This window comes from Taeniopygia guttata, chromosome 14, assembly GCF_048771995.1.
Source record: "Taeniopygia guttata chromosome 14, bTaeGut7.mat, whole genome shotgun sequence".
Taxonomy (NCBI): Eukaryota; Metazoa; Chordata; class Aves; order Passeriformes; family Estrildidae; genus Taeniopygia; species Taeniopygia guttata.
In genome coordinates, this window is record NC_133039.1 from 14,549,410 (window position 1) to 14,576,017 (window position 26,608).

A 26,608-nucleotide genomic window follows, 5' to 3' on the forward strand; every position below is an offset into this window, starting at 1 on the left:
AGAAGCAGCTGGTGTAAAGGATTTTTTGCTTGTGGCAGACTGGAAGGAAGGAACCAAATGCACCTTTTTGAGACACTTTGGGCCCTGTGGTTTTGCCCTTTTCTCATTGTCTTTGAAGGTCCCAGACCATCCTCAGCAGGTCTCAGAGTGCCCCTTGCTGCAGCACCCCCATCCCAACCCTGGCCAGCTGACGTGATTCCCTCCCCCTCAGGCATTGTCTAATTGGGAAAATGTTTCAATTATACGGCCTAAATTTGTAACATGGAGCAGTTCATTATCACTGAATCCCCTTAATTGGGCCCTCCTACCAGGCAGCCTATTACAGAGTTTCCCAATTAAGGCAGGACCTCTTTAAAACCCATAAAAATAAACACATCCCTGGCAAAGCAGGCCCATGTTACAGGAGACACTGCCCAAAGTGCTGCTTCAAGGCTGAGCAATAGTTTCAACACCAACCAAGTCCTAATTACCCCCTTTGTATTGATTACTTATATTCCCTTCAAGGGGAACAGACACAGTTTGGAGTCAGCTTAAGAAATTCATAGTTATTTTCTGAAGTCTTTCTGCTAAAGAGGAAAAAGTTGTTTGCAAGATGTTTCTGTGCTGGAAGCTGCTGTTTCCTGCAAGGATTCCATAGAGAACTCTGCTTTTTTTGGTTGCAGGTAAAGGACCTAACAAAATACCTGGATCCCAGTGGATTGGGAGTTATCAGCTTCGAAGATTTCCATCGGGGCATCAGAGCCATCAAAAATGGAGGTGAGTTTCCTGCTGTGCTCTGAGTGAGGATGGGAACAGGCCAAATTTAACACCACAGTTGAGCTGAGAAGATTGTTCAAAGAGCTTGGGGAAAACAATCTGGGTTTGGTTTTCTGAGAGTTCCTGCTCTGTGCTGGGTGGAGGGGAAAAAGGAGAGGTTGGGGACATTTAACAGGGGTTGAAGAAGGTGGTACAGCAGTCATGGTGGTGGTTCCATGTTTTGTTGTTTATCAGGAAAGTTCCTTCCTACAAAGAAACATCACTGGTGGTGTCTCTCACCTGTGGTTTTGGGGGTTCTTGCTCTGGAGTGGTTGCCATGCTGCTGGTGCTGCTGTCTGTGACATCTTCCAAACACCAACACTGAGCATGGAGTCTGGAATGGTTTGGGTTGGAAGGGCCTTAACACTGATCTCATACCACCCCTGCCATGGGCAGGGCACCTTCCACTGGAATGGAAATTACCACGCCTTTACCAATTTATTGATGATTTTACAATGCATTTATAACCTTCACTCCAAGTATCAACATGCTCAGATGGTTTTTAGCAAGCAGCACATGAAACCAGAACTTTGAACTCTCTGGCTGGAGTCAGGATGATTTTCCAACAGGCCAGTGCCAATCCCCATGTGGCTCCTGAGGGCTTCCTGCAAGTGCTTCCAGAGCAGTAGCTTGGTGAAATGTGAAGTATCTTTCTGGTTGCAATTTGAACCACTTTGCTGCAGAAAAGGTGTTTTTTTCAGTTGTTTTTTCAGTTTGGGATTTCTCTCAGAGTGTCAGAGGGTCATTTTGGGCCAGGCACGTTGTTATGGGCAGGGTGTGAGGAATTTGGGTATCTCCCTTCTGAGCAGCTGCAGTTCTGAATGTGCAAATGTGAATTATTATCCTTGCACAATAGTCAGCTCTGCTCAGAGATGCTTATCTGGGATTCCAGCCCTGCCCATGGAGTGTGCTGCAAGGATGGGAAAGAACCATCCTTCCCATACAAACTGTGCTGTCCCAGGAGTAAAAACCCCTCAAAGCAAAGGTTTCTCCCATCCTTCTGTCAGTTGTGCATCCCTCCTCCTTCTCCCCTGTTCCACCCCCACCTTAGGTATTTATTTACTGTAAGGGTGCTGAGGTCCTGGCACAGGTGCCCAGAGCAGCTGTGGCTGCCCATGGATCCCTGGCAGTGTCCAAGGCCAGGTTGGACAGAGCTTGGAGCAGCCTGGGACAGTGGAAGGTGTTGGAGTTGGAATGGGATCCAAAAGTTACCCAAAATGGAGTGAGTGGTGCCCAAATGCTGCAAAAATGCAGCTGCAGAAAAGGTGATTGTGGGATTGGGACTCTCCAGACCTTGGGGTCCTCTTAGAATCCTGGAAGTGCAGAATATCCTGAGCTGGCAAGGACTGAGGGGATCATCCAGTCCCACTCCTGGCCCTGCACAGACCCCCCAACAATCCCACCCTGAGCACCCCTGACAGTGCTGTCCAGACACTTGGAGCTCCCTTCCCACCCAAAGCACTCCAGGATGATTTGAGCTCAGCACTGCAGTTTCATGGCAGCTCCCGAGTTTCCTGGTGTAGCCTGACCAATTCCCAGCTGCCAGGAAACAGGAGGAAGTGCAGCACACTATTAATTTGTAATAAATTGCCATTGGAGTGGAGCGTTTGTGAAAGCCCAGGCTCATGTTTCTCCTCAATAATTCATCCCTTTGGTGTTGTGTTCTATTAATTGAATGGGAAAAGCAGACCCAGGCAAAGCTTTTAGGGGCTCTATTTATTAAATTTGAAAGAGATTGATATGTGTTTATTACAGTGGTTAGGAAGGGCTGAGCTCTCTAACAACACATGGCATTAAATGGTTGTGAAAGAAGCCCAGGGCAGGAAGCAGAGGAGGTTCTTTGAGTCTCACAGCTGAGCATTGCTCACGTTGAAGCCATCTGAAGGATTTGCTGCTGCTCTTGAGACAGTCAATATTGATCATCCCTTTGTAACCAGAGCAGAGGTTATGCTGCTGCTGGGTGTCCCTTTTAACGAGGTTTGTTAATTAGCTGGGCCTATTTTTAGTCAGGGAATGCTCTGCTGGATTTCTTGGTGCTGTGAAATTCTTGGGTCAGTCATAGAAGCGAGAGCTGGTGTCAGCTTGGACCTTTTGGTGTCTGTGTTAATGCAGGGTTTATTTCTGAGGATGTCCCACTCTTCTCTGCCTCTCCCCTCTGGAGAATCCCTTTGGGAGAGCAGCTGGGATCTGCCTGGAGCCTGGCAAAGAGAAGGTGCAGTTACAAACCCAGCCAAATTTCCTCTGTCAGCTGCATTTCTCACAACTGCTTGGTGTCCCCTTGGCCTTTCCATGCAGGATGCTGAGCTGCCTGTCCTGTCCCTGTGGCTCTCAGGGGGCTGTGGGGACAGAGGAGCTGCAGGGACAGGTTCAGCTCCCCGTGCTCTGCTGTGTTCCAGCCCTTCCTGCTCGTGGCTGCTGGGATCCCCTGCCCTTCCCTGCTAGCCTTAGATAGCCTTACAAAGAAACCTAGCCATGTAATAGGCCAAGAAACACTTACAGTGTACTTTAATTAGGAAATAGTTGGCTTCTGATTGTGATGGCATGAGTTATAACACCTGTATTGTCTCACCCTTCACATGAGACTGAAAATGGAATACAGGTTTTTAAAACACCTCTCAGTTGCCCCATCTCTGAGTCAGAAAAAGGCTTAATCTGACAGGATCCCCTTGTCCTTCCCTGCTCCACAAGGAGTGGCTTGTCTGCTTTTCAAATCTCTGTGCATGGTGCCTGAGTGACTGCACAGCAGAGGGGGAAATGTGGATCCAGCACTGGCAGCGTGTCAGGGGGGATAAATAACTCTGAGAAGTGGAATTTTACAGCCTTGGATTGTAAAACTTGAGAAACTGATAACGGAGGGAAGGCAGTAATGAAGTATGATGTTTAAAAAAGGTGGGTTTTGAGGCCTGGAGAATTCTCAGCCACAGGAAGACCTGGTGCATCTGGCTACCATTGTTAAATTAAGGTTTTTTTACTTAGAGCTGGGGTAACTGAGAGGTGTTTTAAAAACTTTTATTTTATTTTCAGTCTTATGTGGAGGGCAAGACAATACAAATGTTATACTTTATGCTGTTATAATCAGAAGCTAATTTTTTCTTAATTATAATACATTATAAGCATTCCTTGGTCTATCAGGTTTTGTTACATGATACTGTAAATGTCTTAAAGCTAATAATGTAAAATTACTCTTCATGGGTCTTACTGCAGTGTATCTTTTATAATTCTGTTTCTCTAAAGTGTCTAGTTTTATTTGTAAGGTTATTTTTTGGAACTTGTTTCTAGTTCTATTTCTCTCTTAATAATGTCTGTCTTATCCCATGGTATTTCTAAGTTAGTATTTTTTATCTCAAGGTTTGTATACAGATGCATACTATGTGAGCCTTCTGTCAGGCTTTCAGAATTCTCTACAAATTCATTTCCCTCTTTTTCTTGAATGGAAAAAATATTTCCCACAACCATCAGTGAGATCTGAGGGCAAAGAAGCAGTGAGGGAGCCAGTGTGACTGCTGCAGTCATCACAGTGAGGAGCTCCAGCTCATGGAGATCTCCTCAGGGAGAAACAGGAACCAGGGATCACATCCCAGCCCCTTGGAAAGCTCAGCCTGGCAGTGAGGAGCCTGTCTGTGTGGCAGGGGGATTCCAGGGGGCTGGAATCACAAGCTGAGGTGCCTGTGCCCACCAGCAGAGTCCTTCCCTCCTCCAGGTATTGAATGTCAGAATCTGAGGTATTGATGATTCCCAGATTGTAGAAAGTCTCTGTCTTTCTGCCCCGCTGCCAAAGAAGAAGCCATAATTGGTCTGTGCTGTTTCAAGGTTGTTTATTCTGTTTATCTCTAACATGTTCTGCTGCCCTGCCGCAGCTCTGTCCTGCAGGGCAGCGTGTGGGGCTCTGCCCTCAGTGGGATGTTACAAACATTAAATACCACAAACTACCTGTGCTGGATTTACAATAACGTGCCAATATCTGTCACCTACGTTGGACAGTGTGTCCCCAGCCTGAACCAACAGAAAAATGCCAACACCGCAGTGAAACATGGAGGGCATGAAGAAGGAGAAAAAGGACAAGACACACCCAATTTCCTCCATCTTGTCCCCTTTGAACCCCTAATCTAGAATCCTAAAATTTTACTTTTGCACCCGTGCCACAGTTAATTATTACTCATATCAAACACTCAGAGCTTGTAATTCATCCTGTAAGATTGAAAACTCTTTTCCATGGACAGAGATCACAGACAGTGTCTCTGGGGGCTCTGTCCAGGGGGGTTCCTGACCCCTGCCAGGGTCCCAGACCTGCCAGAGCAGCCAGAGGGAAGCCCTGGATTCCCACATTGAAAACCTTTAGAGCTTCAGACACCTGGTGTTTCTGCAGGGGTCTCTCAGCACTCAGCAGGACAAACTGAACATCTCCCTGCTCACACTGCAGCTCACAAGGTAAGGAACAAACTGTGTCATGCACACACGTCCTAGGAGCTAAAACATCTGTAACATCTGTCTTCCAGGGAGCAGCCTGCAGGGAAGGGGCTCTGGGGGTGCCCCTGCACACAGAGGGACTGCTGGAGGTCTCAGCCAGTTCAGGGACCTCTGTGCCAGGCAGGGAAAGGTGCATTCCTGGAGCTCCCAGCCTCATCCAGCCCTTCTGCCTTGGCTTCTGATCCCTGAACAAAGGGGCCCCTGTGCATGAGAACACACAGTGCATCCACGGAGGGATGGGTGTGCCCAGGAGCTCAGGGGAGGGCCCGAGGATGGAAATAGCCACAGCTCTTTTTTTTATTATTGTTTATTTTTTATATGCTTCAACTAAAAGCCCGTTGGATTTGGGGAGATGGAAAATCCAGCTCAAAAACCAACACCCAAACCTGGAAGCCCTAAGAGAGTTCCTGTTTGCAAGGAGGAAGACCTGGGAGACCTCTGGCAGTGCCAGCTTTGGAGGAGCTGGATCACAAATCCACTGAGCCAAGGGAAAGATGCTCCAGGGGCTGAGTGAGAGGCTTGGAGCAGGAGGAGCACCTTCAGCTCTCCAGAGGCTCTTCCAAAGGCTGGCTGGAGGGAAAAGCCTGGAGCTGGGAAGCTGGAGCAGGCAGGGCAGGATGCTGAGTGGCAAATACAGGGCTGAGGGTCAGGCTGTGGCTCTGCCCCGAGCTGGGTGGGAGCACCACACCTTTCCTCACTGGAGCTGAATGAGCTTTTGTGGGGCTGCAGCTCTTCAGTCCCCATCCCGGGAGCATCCCTGGGAGGATCTCAGGGGGCATTTCCAGGGTTTCTACTCTCCAGTCCTGGGAGCATCCCTGGGAGGATCCCAGGGGGCATTCCCAGGGTTTCTGCAACCCTGTCCAGAAAAATTGTGAGCTCCTGGCAGCTGAGTGTCAGCTGGGAATTTCCAGGGAGGAAAGCACCCATGCAGCCCTTCTCTGAATGAAGGATGTGAATGTTGCACCTTGTGGGAAAAATGGTAAGGAGAGGCAGAACCTGATCCACCAATTTTTAGGCATTTTTCAAATACCAAACAGGCAAAACTGAAAGAAAAACCCATTTTAATTAGAAGCCCTGAGCTTCTCACCTTTACTGTTTTTCCCACAGTACCTTAAAGGCTTAGAGCGAGGAGGGAGCTGCACATCAGCTCCCAAAAGCAGATCCATGGAGTTACCCCACGTGCAGGTTGTGTTCCACATTCCCTCTCCCACTGCTCGGGCTGTGCCTCGGGATCTGAGAGTGCTCAGATGCCACCTTGGAGCCCACTGTGCCCAAAAGCCACTCAGTGCCAGCCAGGGCAGCACATGGAGGCTCGGGATGGGCTGGGAGAGCCAGGCTGGCTGTCCTGGTGACCCAGATCCCTCTGGCTCCTGGGGGCATTCCAAGGTGTTGGATATCCCGTAAGGTAACCCTGTTTGCTTTGTGTGGAGGCTTTTCCCCCCTTTGTAGGATCTGCATTGCAGATGGGTTTTGCTACGCAAAAGGAAAGCTTCCCTTGCCCAGGGATAATTCCAGAAGCCAAAGCTTGCATTCCCTTGCACTCCCAATCCCGCAGTTATTTCTGTCTCTGTGCATCCTCTGCCCCACCTGGCTGCTGGAGGAGCAGTGGGTTTGCAACAGGGGGTGGCCAGGCCCAGCTGAATATTCCAGGCATTGCTTTTGAGAAGGAGAGCCTTGCCCAAGGCTCAGCAGATGGAAGCAGAGCTCGTGTGCACGTTTGACTAAACTCGGTGAGTATCTGGCACCGCTCTGAGCACTTCCTACGTTCCCCTGGGATCTGCTGATCCCTGGATTCACGCAGCACTGCTGCAGTGGAGACCTCCCCGCTGCTCCTGCCTGCTCCTAACCCTGCCTGAAGCACCATCCACAGGGACACAGCTCCTTTGATGGCTGAAGGTAGGACAGATGCCTCTTTGTGTACAGCTGGCGTGCAGGGAACGGGGGCTGCCATGAATGGGAAATCAAGATTGATTCACGAGCGAGAATAAACCCCAAATTGCTCTCATTATGTCTTCCGCTTTTTTTTTTTTTGCCTTTGCATCTTGCTGTGCTCTGGCAGATCCATATGGATGTGCAATACATACTGCTGGTGGGGATAAGGACTTAAGGAAGATGAGTGTTAATTCTGCCCCTGAAAGGAGTGGAGATTTAAATGGCTCTTTAAAATTTATATGGATGCTTGAAAAAAATATAATCCCCGTGCTGTTCTTGGGAGCTCGGGAGTCTGCTCATCTCCGTGGTGCAGGAGGATGATTGTGGCACCAGGATTGTGCCTGTCAGGTTTGGGGTCCATGTGCTTGTCTGTGCCCCCTTCTGCCAGGGACAGGAGCAGCCAAGGCTTTCTCGGAATTAATTTGGATTTTTTTTCCCTTGAAATAGTGGTGCTTAGAGGGTTGTGTTGAAAAATACAGGGCCTGTCCATAAAAATGTGTGAGGGCTTTACTGGGGTTCTTTAGCCCAGGGAAAAGGAGGCTCAGGGGCACCTTCTGGCTCTCCACAACTCCCTGACAGGAAGGTGGACACAGGTGGGGTCGGGCTCTGCTCCCAGGGAATGGCCTCAAGCTCTGCTAGGGGAGGGTCAGTTTGGACATCAGGAGGAATTCCCTCATAGAAGGGGTGGCCAGGCCTGGGAAGGGGCTGCCCAGGTGGGTGTTGTAGTCCCCATCCCTGGAGATGTCCAAGGAAAGCCTGGATGTGGCACTCAGTGCTCTGGCCTGGTGACAAGGTGGGCACCAGGCACGGATTGGACTTGATGATCTCAGAGGCCTTTCCAGACTCAATAATTCTGGGATTCTGGTGAGTCTGTAACTCCATGCTCACAGGGAATGGGGAATTAGGAGCGTGAGGGATGGAGCTGAGCTGCTTTGGGCTGCTCTGTGGTCACAAGGACCTGGGGTCTGTCTCCATCCCTCTCCTGACAGGAGGGTTGGGTGTATCCAGGGCACAGAGACCCTCTGTGAGGGGCTGATGCTCTAGAGATGCAAACAGCAGGAGAATTAAGCAGGTGTGAATCCAGCCCAACTGGAAGCTGTGCCAGGGAGGAGCAGGACACAGGTACAGCCCCAGGGTGGGGGCATTGAGCTGGATGCTCCTCTCCTCCAGCCCCAGTGTCCTGGGAGAAGAAAAGTCCCTCTTCTGCTCCCAGGAGCCCCAAAACGCTCCTGTGTGTGGGGGGAACTTTCTCTCTGGCTGTGCAGCCCCCAGGATCCAGCAGATCCTGGCTGCAGGCCCCTTCCCCATGGCAGGCTGAGCTGGGGGCCTGGATGAACAGGGGTCACTTTCTGTTCCCCTTGGAAGCTGGAGCAATTGCTGGGAGAGAGGAGCTGTGGGGCAGCTGGGAGTGGAAGCACAGACCACACCGTTCTCAAGCTCTTTTAAATCTGCTATAATACAGACAGAGAATTATTTAAGTTGGAAAAGTCCTTTAGAATACTCCAACCATTAATGGATTTATCTAATAACAATATACCAGGGCAAGGACTCGGGTGCTGATGGGAGGGGCACTTCTGGCTCAGCAGAGCAGTTTTTTCAGGTGCATTTCTCTTTTGATTTCCATAAACACTTGTTTGGAGTGAATTCATCAGCGTGGCAGCTGGGTGAAGGGTGACACAGGGGGAGAGGCTGCTGTGCTCCCAGTGCTCCGTGCCTCAGAGGGAGCTGTGCTTCCCAAAAGCAGCCTGGCAGCTGACATACTGCATTGACCTACTTTTGGGAGAGGCGCAGAAGTGTTGGGAGAGCTGTGTCTGTAGGCAGCTCCGGGATGAGAGCAGCAAGGAATGGCTCAAACACACTGCTGGAAAATGCTGGGAAGGTTCTGGGGGCCAGGGATGGGAGATTGGCATGAGAATGTCTTGGTTTGAACAGACAGGTGTCTGCTAAGGAAGGCAGGAGCCTTCCTTGAAGTGGAAAATGTAACCCAGCTCCCTTGGAATTATTATAATTTTGAAATTAAGGGGCTCTCAGACAAAGATATGGGAATAGGAATAACAGGAAAATTAAAAATACAAATGCAATTGTAAAACCACGAAAAAAACCCCACTGCCAGAGTCAGAAATGCTCTGGCCCCCTGTGTGTCAGGGAGGTGGCAGCAGCCCCATCCCAGGGTGGCTCAGCCCTCCTGCAGTGCCAGCTGTGCTTCTGCTGGAGCAGGATCCTGCACAAGGGGGGAGTTTTCCTCTGGAGCTCCAGGGCTGGGGGAGATGGGCCTGGGCTCCTCTGGGAATGCAGGGGGAAGAAAGCTGCTCCTCTGGGAATGCAGTGAGAAGAAAGCTGCTCCTCTGGGAATGCAGTGGGAAGAAAGCTGCTCCTCTGGGAATGCAGTGGGAAAAGGCTGTTCTGGTGTCCCAAAATCTCAGATTGTATCCAGGTAGGAATGCTTGGCTCCTCCCTCTGGGCAGAGCCTCTCCCCATGGATGATGGAATTTTCTCAGCCATGCAGGGACACTCACTGGCCATGGACAGAAGAGATCTCCTGCAGGGAGGATGGGTTGTGGAAGAGATAAAGAAAAACTGCCCAATGAACAGAAGAGAACTGCCCCAGCTCTGACAGATGGGAACAGAATGCACACCCCCAGCTACATCTTCCAACCTAAGACAGAATCTTTGCCCCTCTGAGAATTCCTTCTTTTGGAAGCTCACCTCTTTTATGAATTCCTGCTTTGGAGCATATGCCTGAGAAATCTGGCTGTGTCCAGTCACCATCATGGAGTGTAACAGGTCCAAAACAGACCCCCAGTTCTGAGGGAATTCTGGTTCAAAGCTGGGATTAAATCCCCAAAGAATCATTGTTTGTTCAGCATTCCTTGGGAGGGAAAAGCATTGCTGTGTAGCCAGAGCTCCTGGAAATCAAAGCTAATTCCAGAGTGGAGAGACTTCCATGTGTCCTGAAGTGAAAGAAACCTGTGGTGGCCTTCATAACCCAACCTGCTAAAGACAAATCTGATGCCCAAATGAAAACAAATTTTTCTGGGAAATGAGGATAAAACCCACTGCAGGGACTACCTGTTTTCCCAGGAAGATGAAAACAGGGAGCAATGCTTTATTGGAGCTTAGGAGCAGTTCTTAGTGTGAAAACCATGTTCACTCTCCTGTGAAAATGTAAAAAGTTTAATGAAGGACAATAGGAGCCAAGGACCATAGAGGGAAGATTGTTATGGCCAGGAACATCTGGGCACTCAGCCAAGAGCACCCTGATACCTTTGGGGACACCCCTTTAATACCTTTTCATTACATCAGCCTGTTGTATATCCATAGACCCTTATGCATAGGAAACTTTTCCCTGAACTAGTTTACATGTTCCAAGAACTGTTTAGCATGGCTGCTCCTTGGATCCACCTTTCTAGAGCATGCAGATTCCTTGGTTGTGGTTTTAGTCCATTCTTATCACATCCAGTTTTTGGGCCTTGGTCCACTCTGTCTTCAGATATTGAGTGCTGATAGTTGGTAGATCTGTACAGGTGTCCCCATCCTGTGTTCATTGGGTGTTATCCCACTCAAGCAGGCATTTTAACACAAACATACTTATATCAGCTATTTCACTACTATGTCTAAGCTTAATTAACAACAGAAATAAAACCTATATCTTTATAACAAAGTTACTTTAACATTACACATATAAAATCCACTTTAATATTTGCATAGAGCCAATATTATAATATGTATCTATAACATTAGCATGCTCTTCTCTGGAGATGATGACTAAAGAGAATAGAGAGGCAGGTTCTGTTAAATAACATTTCTCCTCTTGCATCTGCTGCCTCTGTTTCTCCATTGCAGGATTCCCTTTCTGGGCTGTGCTGTTTTCCTCCACATCTGGTGCTGGGAATGCTTTTGGGAGTCGGGCTTGGGGTTTGGGGAGTGCGTGGGAGGAGATGGGCTGGGCTGGGCTGGGCTGGGCTGGGCTGGGTGGGTGTGGGGAGTGGTTTCTGTCCTGCCTGTTCTGCTGTCTCAGGTGTGGATGTTTGTCGGAACTCAAAATGTCCCTCAGACATTTTCAGAGGTTCCAGGCCTTGGTCAAAAGCATTTTAGACCCTGGCAAGCAGCTGAAAACAGCTGTGATCTTGAGTTTGAACCATGGAATGAATTACCAACTTTGAAGGTGGAACAAGCAGTCACAGAGGGTTAGATGGTATAGTAAAAGTAGTCACAAATTAGAGGGAAAAATTTTTTAGTATTGTACAAGGGGGTTTTAGTACCTGTACAGGGGGGTTTTACTTTGTACAGGGGGGTCAGGAGTTCTAAGATGGAGGAAAGTGGGCCTGATCCTGTTCTTCCTCCTTCTTCTTCCTTACCTCCATGTTCTTGGTGATGTTGGCATTTTTCTATTGGTTTAGGCTGGGGACACACTGTTCAACGTAGGTGACAGATATTGGCACGTTATTGTAAATCCAGCACAGGTAGTTTCTGGTATATAATGTTTGTACCATCCCACTGAGGGCAGAGCCCCACACGCTGCCCTGCAGGACAGAGCTGCGGCAGGGCAGCAGAACATGTTAGAGATAAACAGAATAAACACCCTTGAAACCAGCACAGACGAATTATGGCTTCTGCTTTGGCAGTGGGGCTGACAGACAGAGACTTTCTACAATCTCAGAATCATCAATACCCACAGATTCCGACAGGTGTGGGGAGTGGTTTCTGTCCTGCCTGTTCTGCTGTCTCAGGTGTGGATGTTAGGTCAGAGTGAGGGGCTGTCAATGCTCAGAGCAGCCCGGGAAGGTGGGGAATGTGTCCTTCCTCCTGAGCAGGAGCACCTGGACAGGGCTCAGGAGATGCCTTGGCTCAGTTTGGGGAGGAAAGGAGCCCAGCGCCCTGCAGAGCTGTCAGCTCCTTTCTCCTGAGGAATCCAGTCAGTCCGGAGTTATTAACAAAGGGATAATTACTCAGCCAGGATTTCTGCTCCTCCCTGCAGCCTGGGACTGCACCTGGGTGAGCTGGCACCCCTGTGCCACCCTGACAGGTTGATGTGGCAAAAGCTTTTTTCTCCAGAGCGTTTCCTTGGACAGGAGAGGCTGCATGCGATGAGGATTTCCTGGAAATCAGGAATGACTGGGAAGCAGCTGGGTGGGTGAGCAGCGGGTGAGATGGTTCCAGTGGGCATCCACACACTGGGAAAAAACAGTTTTCCCAATTCTCCAGTGTTCTAGCTGAGCACAACTCACATTATCTCACTTCCATTCTGCCTGTCCCAGGCTGTGTCCCCTCCTGGCCTGGTCCCTGTGTCCCTCAATGTCTTTTTCTTTAATGATCCTCTTTTCCAAGCTCTTACAGTCCAAACTGCTCCTGTAAATCACTGGCAGTTTATTCCTCTTTAGAACAGGAACGACTCCTGTTAACAAGACAATAGGAATTTTTATTAATGTAGTTAATAATTGCAGAGAGCTCAGCAGAGATGATGTGACAGCTCCTAATAAAAACACCCCTGATGAGGGTGGGCAATGGCTTGTTTGGACCCTGTTTCCATGTTTGGAATTGATGATCTTGGAGGTCTTCTCCAACCTGAGCAATTCTGCTTGTCACCTCTCAGCCCCTCCATGCCTTCCTGGAGCCCTCATACTCTGAAAAGGCCCTGCAGGGGAGGGCTCAGGCACAGATAATGGCTGGAAAAAGGATTAAACCCCAATTTTACAGCACCCCCCTCTATGATTTTGTTTTATTTTGGGTGATGTTTCCTATCCAGAAGCCAGCTGGAGCACAAGCACTTGAAAGAATGCCTCTCCCCTCTCCTCCAGTGACTGGTGGCACATGGTTTGGCTCTGCTTCCACGGGATTTTCTTCTGGCAGTGTTGGAGTTAGGGGTACAAACAGGGAAGGGGATTCAAACATGCACCTTCAGGAGCATTTTCCTGTTACTCTGCATAGCTTTTAGGGGATTTTGGAGGACTGGGAAGGACTGGAGGACTCCAAACTGCTCTACTATGGCCAAGCAGCAGGAGAGCACAGGGGTTGCTCAACCCTCCCTGTAACACACAGAACATTTTTGAGCAGCACAATCATAATTTCCAAGACATGGCTCAGAACTGTGGAACACCACCTTGGGGAGAATTCTTCCTGCAGATTAGTTTAGTGCCTCTCCTCTTATGTATTTTCTGTCTCCAGTTTGCCCCGAACCCAGGCTGGGTTCTGGTCAGGACCCAGAGGGTGAATCTGAGGTCAGAGGCTTTATAAATAACTTCATAAATAATTTTCATTGGTGATTTTGCAGCTCTGTTGTTGAGGTTGGAGCCTAGGCTGGCACAGGGGGTGTCTGTAGTGCCTGCCCAGGCTCACAGCTCTCCTGTCTTTTCCAGAGGCCCATGGGTGGTTCTGATCCAAACCACTCCCCAGGGCTCAGTAACAGCTTTGGAGAGGCTTGGCATTAATTGTGGTCAGTTTTTGGCCTGAATATCCCAATATTCAATATTCATGATCCTCTTTTCCAAGCTCCATCAGCTTGGAAAGCTTCCATCATCCAAGCTGGTAGAAGTGCTGTAGGTGTTAAAAGTGTTCCCTTTAATCCTCGTGGGTCTGGAAGCTGTGCCTGGGCCCACTCAGGCATTGCTTTGAAAATGAAATTCTGCCATGCCTGTGGGTAAGAACATTGTGAGCATTTCCTGGGCCCGGGGTTGGAAGCTCTGAGCTGGGGAGGGTTGAACTGGGTTTAAGTCTTATCCTCATTTCTCCATGTGGGAGCTTTGAGCTGGAAGGCTGAAGGATGGAATGGAGGCATCCAGTCAGTCCCTGCCTGTGAGCTGCCTGGTTTCTGCTTGTGTTATTTGGGGTGTCACTACCTCTGGTCCATTTGAGCTCCTGAGTCAGGGTTATCTTTAATTTTATTTTGCTTGTGTGAGAATCTTATATAAAGATAAGATAAAGATAAAGATAAAAAGCTAAAGATAAAATCTATAACATAATATATAAAATATTTTTATCTATTTATAATATATAAATATAAAATAGAAAAAAAAAGAAAATATATAAAGATATAAAGATAAGGTATCTATAGATTGTCGGGTTCTCAAACCCTTGACAGGAGATGTGCTCCTGGAAGCTGACTTGGGATGTTCTGCTGGTTCCATGAGCTCCTTCAAGAGGTCCTGCCTCAGTCCCTTCCCAGAGCAGGGAGTGCAGGGACATGGGGTAGTGGTGACTTTGCAGGGCTGGGTTAATGGTTGGGCTCAGTCTTGGAGCTTTTCCAGCCTTCATGATTCTGTGATCTCTGTCTGAAAGTTTCCAGAAGTGTAGAGATGTGGTAGTGGGATGAGTGAAGGAGCTGGAGGACATCAGGAAGTCTCCTCAGCAGCAACAAGTGCTATTTTGGAGGGTCAGTCTCTCCATCACAAAGTGGCTCTAAGCCACTTTCTGTTGGCCCCAGGCAGCACCTCATTTCCCACACCTCCAGCAGTGAGCCTTTGTTCCTGCACAAGCCTGCAGGAATCTGAGCTGGTCCTGGTGACTGGCACACTCTGAAAAGACCACTCAGATGGCTGGGAGTTAAAAATGAGACCCTGTGTGTTAAACTCAGCACAGATTCCAGGTGTTAAACTTGACTCAGCACAAATTCTATGTGTTAAACTCAACTCAGCATGAATTCCATGTGTTAAACTCAACTCAACACAAAATCCAGGTGTTAAACTCAACTCAGCACGAATTTCAGGTGTTAAACTCAACTCAGCATGAATTTCAGGTGTTAAACTCAACTCAGCAGAAATTCCAGGTGTTAAACTTAACTCAGCACAAATTCCATGTGTTAAACTCTGCACAAATTCCAGGTGTTAAACTCAACTCAGCACAGCTTCCAGGTGTTAAACTCAGCAGAAATTCCAGGTGTTAAACTCAACTCAGCACGAATTCCATATGTTAAACTCAACTCAGCACAAATTCCAGGTGTTAAACTCAACTCAGCACAAATTTCAGGTGTTAAACTCAACTCAGCACGAATTTCAGGTGTTAAACTCAACACAGCAGAAATTCCAAGTGTTAAACTCAACTCAGCACAGATTCTATGTGTTAAACTCTGCACAGATTCCAGGTGTTAAACTCAACTCAGCACGAATTTCAGGTGTTAAACTCAACTCAGCAGAAATTCCATGTATTAAGCTCAACTCGGCACAGCTTCCAGGTGTTAAACTCAGCAGAAATTCCAAGTGTTAAACTCAACTCAGCACAAATTCCAGGTGTTAAACTCAATTCAGCACGAATTCCAGGTGTTAAACTCAACTCAGCAGAAATTCCATGTGTTAAACTCAACTCAGCACAAATTCTATGTGTTAAACTCTGCACAAATTCCACGTGTTAAACTCAACTCAGCACAGATTCCAGGTGTTAAACTCAACTCAGCACGAATTTCAGGTGTTAAACTCAGCACAGATTCCAGGTGTTAAACTCAGCAGAAATTCCAGGTGTTAAACTCAGCACAAATTCCACATGTTAAACTCAACTCAGCACGAATTCCAGGTGTTAAACTCAACTCAGCACAGCTTCCAGGTGTTAAACTCAGCACAGATTCCAGGTGTTAAAGTCAGCACAAATTCCAGGTGCCAGGGCTGCCCCTGCTCTGTCTCTGGGGCAGATGCTCCCCAGGCCTCTGGATGAAGGGAGGGCAGCTGGGTTTGTGCCTCCAAAGGACACATGTCCTGGAGGGAATTCCTTTCCATGCTGTGTCTGGAGGAGGCTGCAGGGCCTGTGCATGGGAAGGGGATCAGAGGGAATGTGTGATGAGCCCTGCTCAGTGAGGGGGATGCTCAGGAAATGAGGGACTGCTGAATAGCATTAGCCAGGCTTGTGTAAGCAACCTTCCTTCTGCACTGCCTCCCCGGGAGCCTGGGCTGCCTTTGCTCCCTCCCCTGGGGCATTTTTGGGAAATGATAGTTTGCAGTAAGTGCTCCTGCTCCTTGGCCCATCTCCAGGGGAAGCATGGAGCAGAAAGCTGCACTTTGATGGGAGCATCAGATTATAAATGTACTCCTGGGCCACGCTGGGCAAGAAAAAGGTGGGTGGGTGGGATTGGTGCTGGCTTTATCCCACAGGGATCACACCAGACCCTGAGCTGCCTCTGGAAATCAGAATCACAGAATAATGAGGTTGGAAGAGACCTCTGAGATCATCAAGTCCAACCTATGCCCTGACACCTCAACTGGACTATAGCACCAAGTGCCATGTCCAGTCTTTTTTTAAACACATCCAGAGATGGTGATTCCACCACCTCCCTGGGAAGACAATTCCAGTCTTTAAATAATAAATTCCAGAATTTATTATTATTTTGGTGAAAATTTTTTTCCTAATACCCAACCTAAACCTTCCCTGACGTAGCTGAGGCTGTGTCCTCTGGTTCTGTCAGTGCTGCCTGGTGGAACAGACCAACCCCACCTGTCTGCACCTCCCTTCAGGAGCTGTACAGAGCAATAAAGTCACCTCTGAGCCTCCTCTTCAAATGCTGGATAGTGGCTTCCCCTCTACAGCATCTTCCTGAATTCTTGCAAATTTTAAATCCTTGGCTGTGTGTCTCTTGTTTTCCAGCAGCATTCCCAGTAAGGGAGCTGGATTTATATAATTTTTTCTTCCTTAAGCCTACCAGAACTTCGTCCTGCTCCTTTCTGGGGCTGTTTTATTCTGTGCCATTCAGGGAGGTTCCAGGCCTTGCTCCCACACTGAACAGTGCAGGTCTGTGAGCTCACAGAATCCATCCTGTTGGAATCACTCGGAGTTGGGGGCTCTGTGGCTGGCAGCAGTGTGTACAGTGTGTTGGTAGATGACTGAAATGCTCCTGAAAGGCTCTTTTTCTAGGTCACTCCTATATGAAGCTGATAAAACTGTCTCTGTGTGACCCATGTGTCACTGCTGTACCCACAGCCCTTCACTCAAGGTGCCTTTTCACTGTGATCCTGCCTTCTGGAAGCAGTTTTTAGAATCTATTTCAGGAGCCTTATCCCAGAACTGCTGTTCCTGAGGGTTCCTGGGAGAGCCCAGGTGACTCTGGCAGATCTGAGAGCTCTGAAGCTCAGCAAGATGTGGGAAGAGGTCTCATCCACCCCTATGGAGAGCCCATGGAATTATTCAGGTTGGGAAAGCCCTCTGAGATGATTGAGACCAACCATTCCTCCAGGCCTGCCAAGGCCACCAGTGACCCATGTCCTCAAGTGCCACATCCACAAGGCTTTTAAATGGTGGTTTTCAGTGACAGGACAATAGGGAACGGCCTCAAATTGTGCCAGGGGAGGTTTAGGGTGGATATTGGGAAAATTCCTTCAGGCACAGGCACAGCTGCTGCCCAGGGCAGTGATGGAGTCCCCATCCCTGGGGGGATTTAAAAGCTGTGTGATGTGGCACTTGGGGACATGGGTTAGTGGTGGCCTTGGCAGTGCTGGGAGAGCAGTTGGACTTGATGACCTTAGAGGGCTTTTCCAGCCTGAATGATTCCATGATTCTGTGGTGGTTTAGCAGTAAAACTGCCTGGAAGGTCTCTCAGAGCCTGATTTTTACCTTCAGGGTTTTTGGATGTTTATAAATGTGACAGACCTGGCAGTGGGAGTGATGGATAGAGCTGAAGGTGCAGGAGAAGCTGGTCATGGACACTCAGAGGACAAAAGGCAGTCCCTGATGCCACCCCCAATCCTGGGTAAACGTTTGGGTTTGAGCAGAGTGGGGCAGAGGTGACCCCGGGTGTTGTGACCACATCAGCTCTCACTGGGGGAGGATAAAGGAAATCAGGGATGGGTGTGAGCAAGGAAAGGCTCTTTGTGCTGTGAGGGGCAGGGAGAAGGGCATGTGAAGCAGAGCAGGGGCCAGCTGGGACTTGACTTTAATGTCCAGGGTGGAGAGCAGAGGGAACATGAGAGTGTGAGCTCAGCCTGTGCCACAGGCTGGGGCTACTGAGTGCTGCTGCTGGTGGCCCACAGCCATCCCTGGCTCTGTGCCTGGTGTGGGGGGAGCAAACCCCTCCAGCTGTCACCAGTGGTTCCCTCTGCACCTGGGGACAGTGATGTCCACATGGGAAGTGCCACTCCACACGAAGGCCTCCAATTTTTTGGCTCCCAGGTATTTTTGGCTCTTTTGGGCAGGAATTTGCAAGCTTAATGCAGGCTATTGTGCTGGCAGATTTGCAGGCTCTCCATGGCAACTCTCCCTATACACAAAGCACCATATGGCTTTTTTTGGAGGGGGAGGGAATGAATCCAGCAGAAAAATCAACCTTTGTTTGTGGTGCTGTTTGTCTTTGCTCTCTGTGACGTGTGGGGAGGTGGAAACATGGAGTGCTGGCTCCTGGGCATGGCTTGTTCTGGCCATGCCACCACGAGTGTGCAGGTGACCTCTCAGGTGGCCTTTCCTGAATTTTTACACTGGAATTTGCTGTGAAAATAAACTCATGGTGCACAGAGACACCCTGTTTGGGCTGGGCTCCCTGCACACAGATGGAGCAACAAGGATCCCATTGATGCCCAGCATGTTCATTCCCTGAAGGGCTGGGAAGGCTGCAGAACCCCTGGCTTGGGCAGGAGCAGGTGATGGATGGGAGGAGCTGCCTGTGCCTGTGCTCTGCCCACGCTTCATACCCCTGATTCCAAAGGGAAGCCTTCACTTGCCTGCAAATCCTCCCTTTTCCAGCCCCTCTGGAAGGAATGAGGAGAATAAATATCCTTATCTGTGTCTGTAGAAGAGTAGGAAGTGTTTGTATGTCTACTTGGAGGGGGAGGAAAAGAAATTATGAGGGAATAAGGAGAAGGGAGCAGCCTGTGCCTTTGGGATGTGGTTCCAGGGGCTGCTGTGGGGTGCAGCAGGGTCTGTGGGGATGCCTGGAGCTGACCACTGCCTGTGTGTGCTGGTGGGCAGGAGAGGTGCTGTGACACAAGTTGCCTTCCAGGAGCACTGTTTGGTTTTAGTTTTGCCCCAGATGTGGGCAAAGGCTCCTCTTGGTGGCACCCACTGAGGTGAGCAGGTCACTGTCCCCATCCCCTCCCTGCTGCCAGCCACCAGGCTCAAATCCCAGGATAGCACCAGGGATAATTAATGGGAAAACTCCTGATTGTAGGCTCAGGTTCATGGGGGGAGCTGTGCAGGTGGGGACAGAGGGACACTGAGGAGAGGCACAATGCCATCTTCAGACTGTAGAATCATTGAGGCTGGGAAAGACCTGCAAGGTGATCGAGTCCAAGATCCTCCTGTGCTACCCCAGCAGTCAGAGCAGGAGGTGGCCCTGCCCTGAGCAGGGTGCAGGCAGCAGCAGCACTTCCAGCTGCATCCCAGGGCCCTGCTCTGGCTTTGCAGCTGGAGGAGAGCTCGGAGCAGCACCACTGCTGCTGCCACAGTGGGACAGCAGTGGGATACTGAGGGCCTAAGCTGTGGTCAAGGGCACCTTTCCCTTCCTACAGCCCTGAGCCTTTAGAGCACAGTGTTGGGTATGGCACTGGAAAAGCAATTTGGGTCATTCCTGGAGTGGATTCACAGCCTGACCCTGGGAGCCAGGCCCAGGTGAGGGCAGGGATCATTTCCTGGTGCCATGTGTTCAGCTTCTCCCACTGCAGGGAACTCCTCAGGGTGCTGGCTGCAGTATCTCCTGGTGGTGCAGCATCTCCTGGGTGCCCACCTGTGTGTGCATTTAATGGTCAGTGAGAGGCCCTGGGCATGCTGTTTAGGTGGGAGGTGTTGCTGCAGGCCTGTGCCCTAATCAGAGATTCTCACAATGCTTTGGGTTGGAAGAGACTGTAAAATTCATTTCATTCCATGGGCAGAGACACCTCCCAGTGTCCCAGGCTGCTCCAAGCCCTGCCCAGCCTGGCCTTGGGCACTGCCAGGGATCCAGGGGCAGCCACAGCTGCTCTGGGCACCTGTGCCAGGGTGTCCCCACCCTCACAGGGAACAATTCCTTCCCAACATCCCATCCATCCCTGCCCTCTAGCAGTGGGAGCCATTCCCTGTGTGCTGTCCCTCCATGCCTTGTCCCCAGTCCCTCTCCAGCTCTCCTGGAGCCCCTTTAGGCACTGGAAGGTGTCTCTGGACCCTTCTCTTCTCCAGGCTGAGCACCCCCAGTGCCTTGAGCAACCCCTAAACCCTTGACCTTTTACCAGATGTATGAAGTGACCAGAGTGTGATTCCTTAATGAAAAATGGCCTTTTTTGATACCTGGAGAAGGTCCCAGAGCGGGATCTCTGCCTGTGCCTCTGGATGAGGCTGGCACTGTCCCATCAGGGCAGCCACAGCAGGACAACCTGTGTGCCCCTTTGGGGGGCCTGGGATGGGCTCTGAGGGCACAGAAAGTGACCCCTGTCCCTCCCCACATCCCATTCCCTGGGAGCACGGCCCGGTTCCTCGGAGCAGCCAGGCCCGGTGGCGCAGCCATGGCAGCTCGGAGGCGTGTGGGCTCCAGCCTGCTCCTGCTGTTTATTTTGGGACTGCAGCAGCGCTCCCAATCCGGCTCCTCCAGCCTGGCATCTGGGATTGGGCTTTGGGGAGCACGGGGAATTCTCGCCGCCTTCCTCGCTGGAAGGGCTGGAGCAGGAATTCATTTTGAGGCTCCCTCGCTGCAAAGCTCCCGTTTCCCTGCGGATGCTCCCATGCGTGTGGCTGCAGGAGGAGCGGAGCTGCAGCCTGCCTTCCCTGCCGTTCCCATGGCGCTTGGCTGTCACACACACATCCCAGGCGCTCCCTGCCCACAGCGGGATTAAAGCCTGCTGCGAGAGGAGTTAAAGGATGCAGGGAACGGAGATGGGGAAGGGAGTGGAGGGGTAGGGGTGAATCCAGGAGCTGACCCCACTGGAGCAGCAAGGAGCCTCCCTCGGAAGGTTTGTGGAAGCCCTGCCATGCCCTCAGCCCTGCTGCAGCCCTTCCTGAGGGCTGCAAGTTCTGTCCCACCGCTGCCACGTCTCCCAAAAACCCACCCTGGGTGTGAGGGTGCAGGTTTCGCTCTGGGTGATTGCAGCTGTGTGTTTTTTTCCCCGTGCAGACCCTGACAGCCAGCTGTATGATATGGGATATACCCCCGAGGAGGAAGCCCCGGCCTGCCCCGATGAGTTTGATGACTTCGTCACGTTTGAGGCAAGTATGAGCTCTGTTCGTTCCCATAAATGTTGGCTGCACGTGGAGTGGGATTTGGGCATGGAGGCTCTACCTGGGGAGAGAGGAGTTTGCTGTGACAGGGCTCAGGGATGCTTAACATGTAAGGATAAATTCAGTCTCTGGGTGATGGGCCCAGAGAACCTGCACCAAGCATTTGGTGCTGTTTAAGTTAAAATTGGTGTTGATAAAATGGAAAGAGCAGAGCACGGTGCCCTGGGTAGAAAGGGAGCCCCTTCTGTGGTGAAACACGGTGACATGGGAAGGGGACCTGGTGCTCTTGGGTTTGTGTTCCTGCTGGAGTTTCTGAGCCTGGAAAACCTGAGCTTGGTTTTGAGATGTACCAGCCAGGAGCCTACCTGAGAGGCACAGCAGAGCAGTGGGACGTTGACATTTGGTGCTGTTTGACCAATAAAAGGCAGAGCAGAGGACAAAAATTGACATTTTCTCTCTATTCTTAGGCTTGATGAAGGCTGTTTCTCTGTTTTGGGTTGTTTTCCTCTAGTTAAAGCCTCCATGGCTTGGTTTCCTCCTGCATTCCTTACCACAGGGGCACATTGCAGCAGTGATCCTGCTGTTCCCAGCTGGAAAGGACAGACCTCTTGTCTGTGCCTGGGGGTTTTGGGCTTGGCTTGGAAGTCTTTACCCATTCCTGCTCTGTGCCTTCCAGCCTGGAGCAGGAGGTGCTGCAGGAGCCTTGGGAGTAAAGGGATGGCTGGGTCCCACGTGGGGACTGAATCACTCCCCTGTGCTTTTTCTTTTCCAAACTTACACTTCAGGGGTGTGACACCTGTGTCGTGGTAGCCTGGATATTTTTGGAGTTGTGGTGTGCAGGACCAGGGTTGGGTTCTGATCCTTGAGGATCCCTTTCCACTCAGGATATTTTGATTCTTTGTGATTTTTATCACATTACTTGTTTCTGGCAATGAGACTCTCGACCTGCTTTGTATCTGCATACAAATTTATTTATTTATATTTGTATGTAGTTTTGCTTGGTATAGTCTGTAGTAATTTTGGACTTGTGATTATAGTCCATAATTTTGGACTTGTAATTTCTTGATGAAAGGTTAATGATAGCCTGGGTGTTAGGCAGCTGGTCCTAAAATAATGGAATGATTTGGATTGAAGGGACCTTTAAACTCACCCAGTGCCACCCCCTGCCATGGGCAGGGACACCTTCCACTCTGCCACATCACTCCAAGCCCCATCCAGCCTGGCCTCGGGCACTTCCAGGGATCCAGGGGCAGCCACAGCTTCTCCAGGCAAGAGAATATTGGTTTATTTTTTCTTTTTGAAAGGTAGTTCAAAGCCCCAGGAACAGCTGAGGAGAAGTGGGACAGGAGAGCAGGGAGGGAGATGGATTTCCATGTTTTTTAGGTGATGCAGGGTCACAAGTGTACATTTTAACAGTGGTCTGAGCAGTGTGGAGACTGTGACAGGAAAAGGCTTTCACTTTGTGCTCCTCAGACCTGTGTCAAGGGACCATCTTGCCTGAGATTCCAAGCAGGGATGTTTTCCAAGGGCTGATTTAACATAGATGAGCCCTGTCAGTGCTGGGAGCTATTCTGAGCAGCAATACCAACAAGGCAGGTGTGTGCCCCACTGGGATGAAATACTTCTGCTGCTGGGCCAGCCTTTCCTTGTAAAGACAAGGTGACCCAAAGGAAAAAGGTGATGAGTCCTGAAATCTCCTTTTCCAAAAGATCTGAGTGGATTTTTATACTGAATTCAGTGTAGTCATCTAAGGGACAGCTCTACGTTTAACATGCTGGGGAAGAATTATCCTTGTTGTCTTGGATACATGATTCGAAATAATTTCCAGCCTGCCAGGATTTCATAGAGGTTCAGCAAATGAGAACATGCTCGAGAAATACCACTCAGCCTTGGGAGTGTAAAAATAAACTGGAGTCTTGGGGCGAGGGGGGTTTTGTTCTCTTCTGGCTGAGCCGTGAGCTCCCAACGTGCCTTTTATCCCACATGTCCTGGAGTGCTGTGCCTTGGAAAGCTGGAGCTGGCCCAGGGAGGGAGAAGCCGTGGTACAAAACATCCTGCTGGGAGCAGCAAAGGTGTGTTCCTCACAGGAGCATTGGGGAAAGGCCTGGAGAGGCCTCCAGCAGACCCACCTTCCTTAGGGTATCAGCAAGGCAGAGAACAGAATAAACAGCTGTTCCCAACACCTATAGTCCATCTTGCTCGGATTCTCCAGAAGAGATTAGGGGGGGAGAAAAATCACCTTTAAAAGTGAAACCATCACCTTTCCTCAGAGTAAACTTCTCACTGCACCAAGCAGCAGTTTGGGCTCTGGGGTATCCAGATGATCTGGGATGATGCTGCACCAGGACACACAGCTAAACACACCCCAAAACACAGCTGGGACACCTCAGGCACTGTGTGAGCCCCTCTGGCTGTGGCAGGGCCACGGGGGGAAGTGGCACAGCTGGGATTTCTCCTCCCCTGTCACATCAGAGCTGAAGGAGTTGCTGCATTTTGCAGAAGTCCTGGGAGCAGTTGTGGTTATTGAGTGGAGCACTGGCTGTGGTCCCCAAAACAGCCCAAAATCCCAGTGGCTGGAATGCTCAGCTCTTCCTAGTGCTGGGCTCTGACAGGAGCTTTTCTCCTCAGTGTTTGTTCAAACAAGTATGAACAAGTGCTTTGAGCAGTCTCCAGGAAAATGTCTTCTCTTTGTTCATAAGGTTGCTCTGCTTGATGACTCATGGTCCTCTTCTGGTGGCTGTCACCAGGAGAGCTCAGCATCCATGGAAAACCCTGAGAGCCCAAAGCTGGGGACTTCTCCCCAGCATTTGCCCTCCAGAGAGAACCACCAACACCTGCTTCTTCCAGGAGAAGGCTTTTGAAGGGGACAAGGTGTGAACTCAGGAATTTGTAATGTTGGATACTGCCCCAGTTCAGCCATTGGTGGGCTCTGGATGTGCCATGGAGCTCCTGGCTCCTGTTGCACCATTCCAGGAGTGTCCAGCAGACAGGGCTGTCTGTAAAGGTGCTTCCAAAGAGGATTTCTGCTCCTGTGGCTCCACTGAGACAGCAGCTCCTTCAGCCACCTGGCTTCTCATGCCTCCAGCTGGGCTTGCAGGGGGCTCATCCCAATTTCTGCAGCTCTTCTGGGACACATTCAAGAGGAACCTCATCCCTGGGCACCCAGCTGGGAGCAGGGAGAGCATCACCTGGCTAGGATCACCTCAGGTGGAAGCGTGGTGGTTGCTGGGTGAGAAACCACCAAAAACTAATGGCAGCCTTCCTGCTTTGTCAAAGTCACGTTGAAGGGAGCTTGGAGTTCTTCCATCTGGACACCTGAGTCCTGTTTTCCCCCAGGCTGGGCTGGCAAAGCTTGGCTGCTGACTGCCTGGAAGGTGGGAGTTCTCCTTGCCTCCCTTGAGAGCTCCTGTGGTGCTCGTGACTCAGTGCTGAGGCACAGGACTCGTTTGGAATGCTCTGGGGAACATGGAGGGGAATTAGGAGTTAGTTTTGTTGGGATCATGGGAACATTAAGGCTGGAAAAGACCCTCAAGCTCAACCATCAGCCCAGCACCACAGCCTGGCACCCTCTGTGCCCTGCCCTAGGGTGAGGGCTCTGTCCCTCTGCTCTGCTCCTGGGGCAGTGCAGAGTGGGAAGGATGACTCTAGAAAAAGGAAAATGAAGCATGAAAATACTGAGATTGGGCTGGGATGGGCATGGAGGTGTATAACTTTAGGTGGGCTGGATGAGAGGCGCAGCCAGTGCTCTGTAAATGCTGCCTGGGAGCACCATAAGTACCCCAAACAGGGATTTTTGGCCCTGGGAACTCGTGTTTTGGGCCAGCAGGGTCAGAGGAAGGCTCTGCCTGAGCTCTGCAGGACAGGGCAGCCGTAATTCCTGCGGATGCAGTGCAGGACTGTTGCCATCTGCTGGGCAGCTGCCGTGGCTCCTGCTGGAAGCAGCCAGAAAATCACATTCGGCACAGCCACAAGAGGGGAATTTGGCTTTCCCTGGAAGCCTCCACTGGCCCAGGCATGTCCTCTCTGCTATTTGTCTAGAAGGGAGTTGTACAGCATGAAAGGAGTGGATTTGGGATGGAAAATGGGACTTGGGCAGGTCCCAAGTTTTGTGTATTTTGGGAGTAGGAGCTGCTCCTGGCTCTCCCAGCCTGCTTGCCTACAGGTGCAGCTGGGAGAACTCCAGCTCAGAATATTCTGTGACATTCTGTGCAACACTGAGCAGCAGCTTTAAGGCCAGCACATCAACTCTGTGAAATTTTAACTCTGTTAAAGCCAGGATTTTTTTCCATGTTGAGCAATTGTATTTAAGGCTTCTTTGAGGGCAAAAATCCACATTGTTGGGTTTCTCCAGCTGCTCAGAGCTTCTGCAGAGGGGACCAGGGACTTGCAGGGCCCCAGCTGTGTGTTGAAACACAGAAGCTGCTGTGGGAGCAAGCAGGGACATGCTCACATAGGCGTCACTGTCATTCCTGGTGCCTTGTGTTTTGCAGGGAGCCCATGTGGGGTGGCTGCTGAAGGTTCCTTGTGTCCCCTCCTAGTAGCCCTGTGGACTTTCTGAGGTGTCCTTTCCTAGTGCAGAATTAATTCCCAGGAAAATACTTTCCTTCCCGAAGGCAGAGCTGGGCCTGGTGAGCACAGAGTGTTTGGGAGGGCCCTGCTTTGCAATCTGTGGCCTTTTAGGTGAGGTTTTTTTTCCTCCTCTTCCTCTCCACACCACTGTTACCACAGGGTGCGTGTATGGCAGGGGCCAGACAGGCTGAAAAGATGGGGTTGAGCTTTGTAACCTCCTCTGAGCTGTCCAAGGGGCTCAGAGCACCAGGACAGACCTAGGTTCAGCTGTTCCCTGGCTGTCCCATCACAAGTGTGAAGATCTGCTGGTTGGAATGGGGACATGGAGGTGAGAGCTGAGGTTTTCTGTACCAGTGCCATTCCCACCTTCTGGAATGGCCTCAGTAGGCCTCTGCTCACAGGGCTGACTCGAAAGCACCATGAATGAAATGCTCACAAACCCCTCTCCAGGGGCTGCCTGCTGGAATTGCTGATCATTTTGTCCTGAACAACTGGTGGACTTGAAGTCTTGCAGGTGGCTGGAACTGCAGGGCTGTGGAATGTCACAGATTTAGTTCAGTGCCTGTTCACCTGTCCTTGGGGAAGCACATGGAGCCCTGAGCAATGTCCCCATTGTCCCCAAGACCTTTCTGCAGTGAGAGATGAAGGGCCGTGAGTCCTGTGGACAGCAAATGAAAGTCCCATATTATCCTTGTATTCACAGAATCCTGGAATGGTTTGTGTTGGAAAGAACCTTAAGGCCCATCCAGTGCCACCC

General features: G+C 50.3%; 1 protein-coding gene across 6 annotated transcripts in view; it reads left to right on the forward strand.

Annotated features, from left to right (window-relative positions):
• The window catches only part of RAB11FIP3 (RAB11 family interacting protein 3), an 81,397-nt gene that overhangs the window by 20,294 nt on the left and 34,495 nt on the right, over positions 1-26,608 (forward strand). For 2 of the 6 annotated variants that reach the window (XM_072935606.1, XM_030284926.4), the window contains 2 exons: positions 663-756; positions 21,179-21,270. In XM_072935606.1, coding sequence (XP_072791707.1) covers positions 663-756; positions 21,179-21,270 — 186 coding nt within the window. Of the gene's footprint in view, positions 1-662; positions 757-6,863; positions 6,993-7,016; positions 7,159-20,839; positions 21,018-21,178; positions 21,271-26,608 lie in introns of those variants that run through there. The other 4 variants (XM_030284930.4, XM_072935604.1, XM_030284927.4 and 1 more) reach the window with 4 other exon arrangements.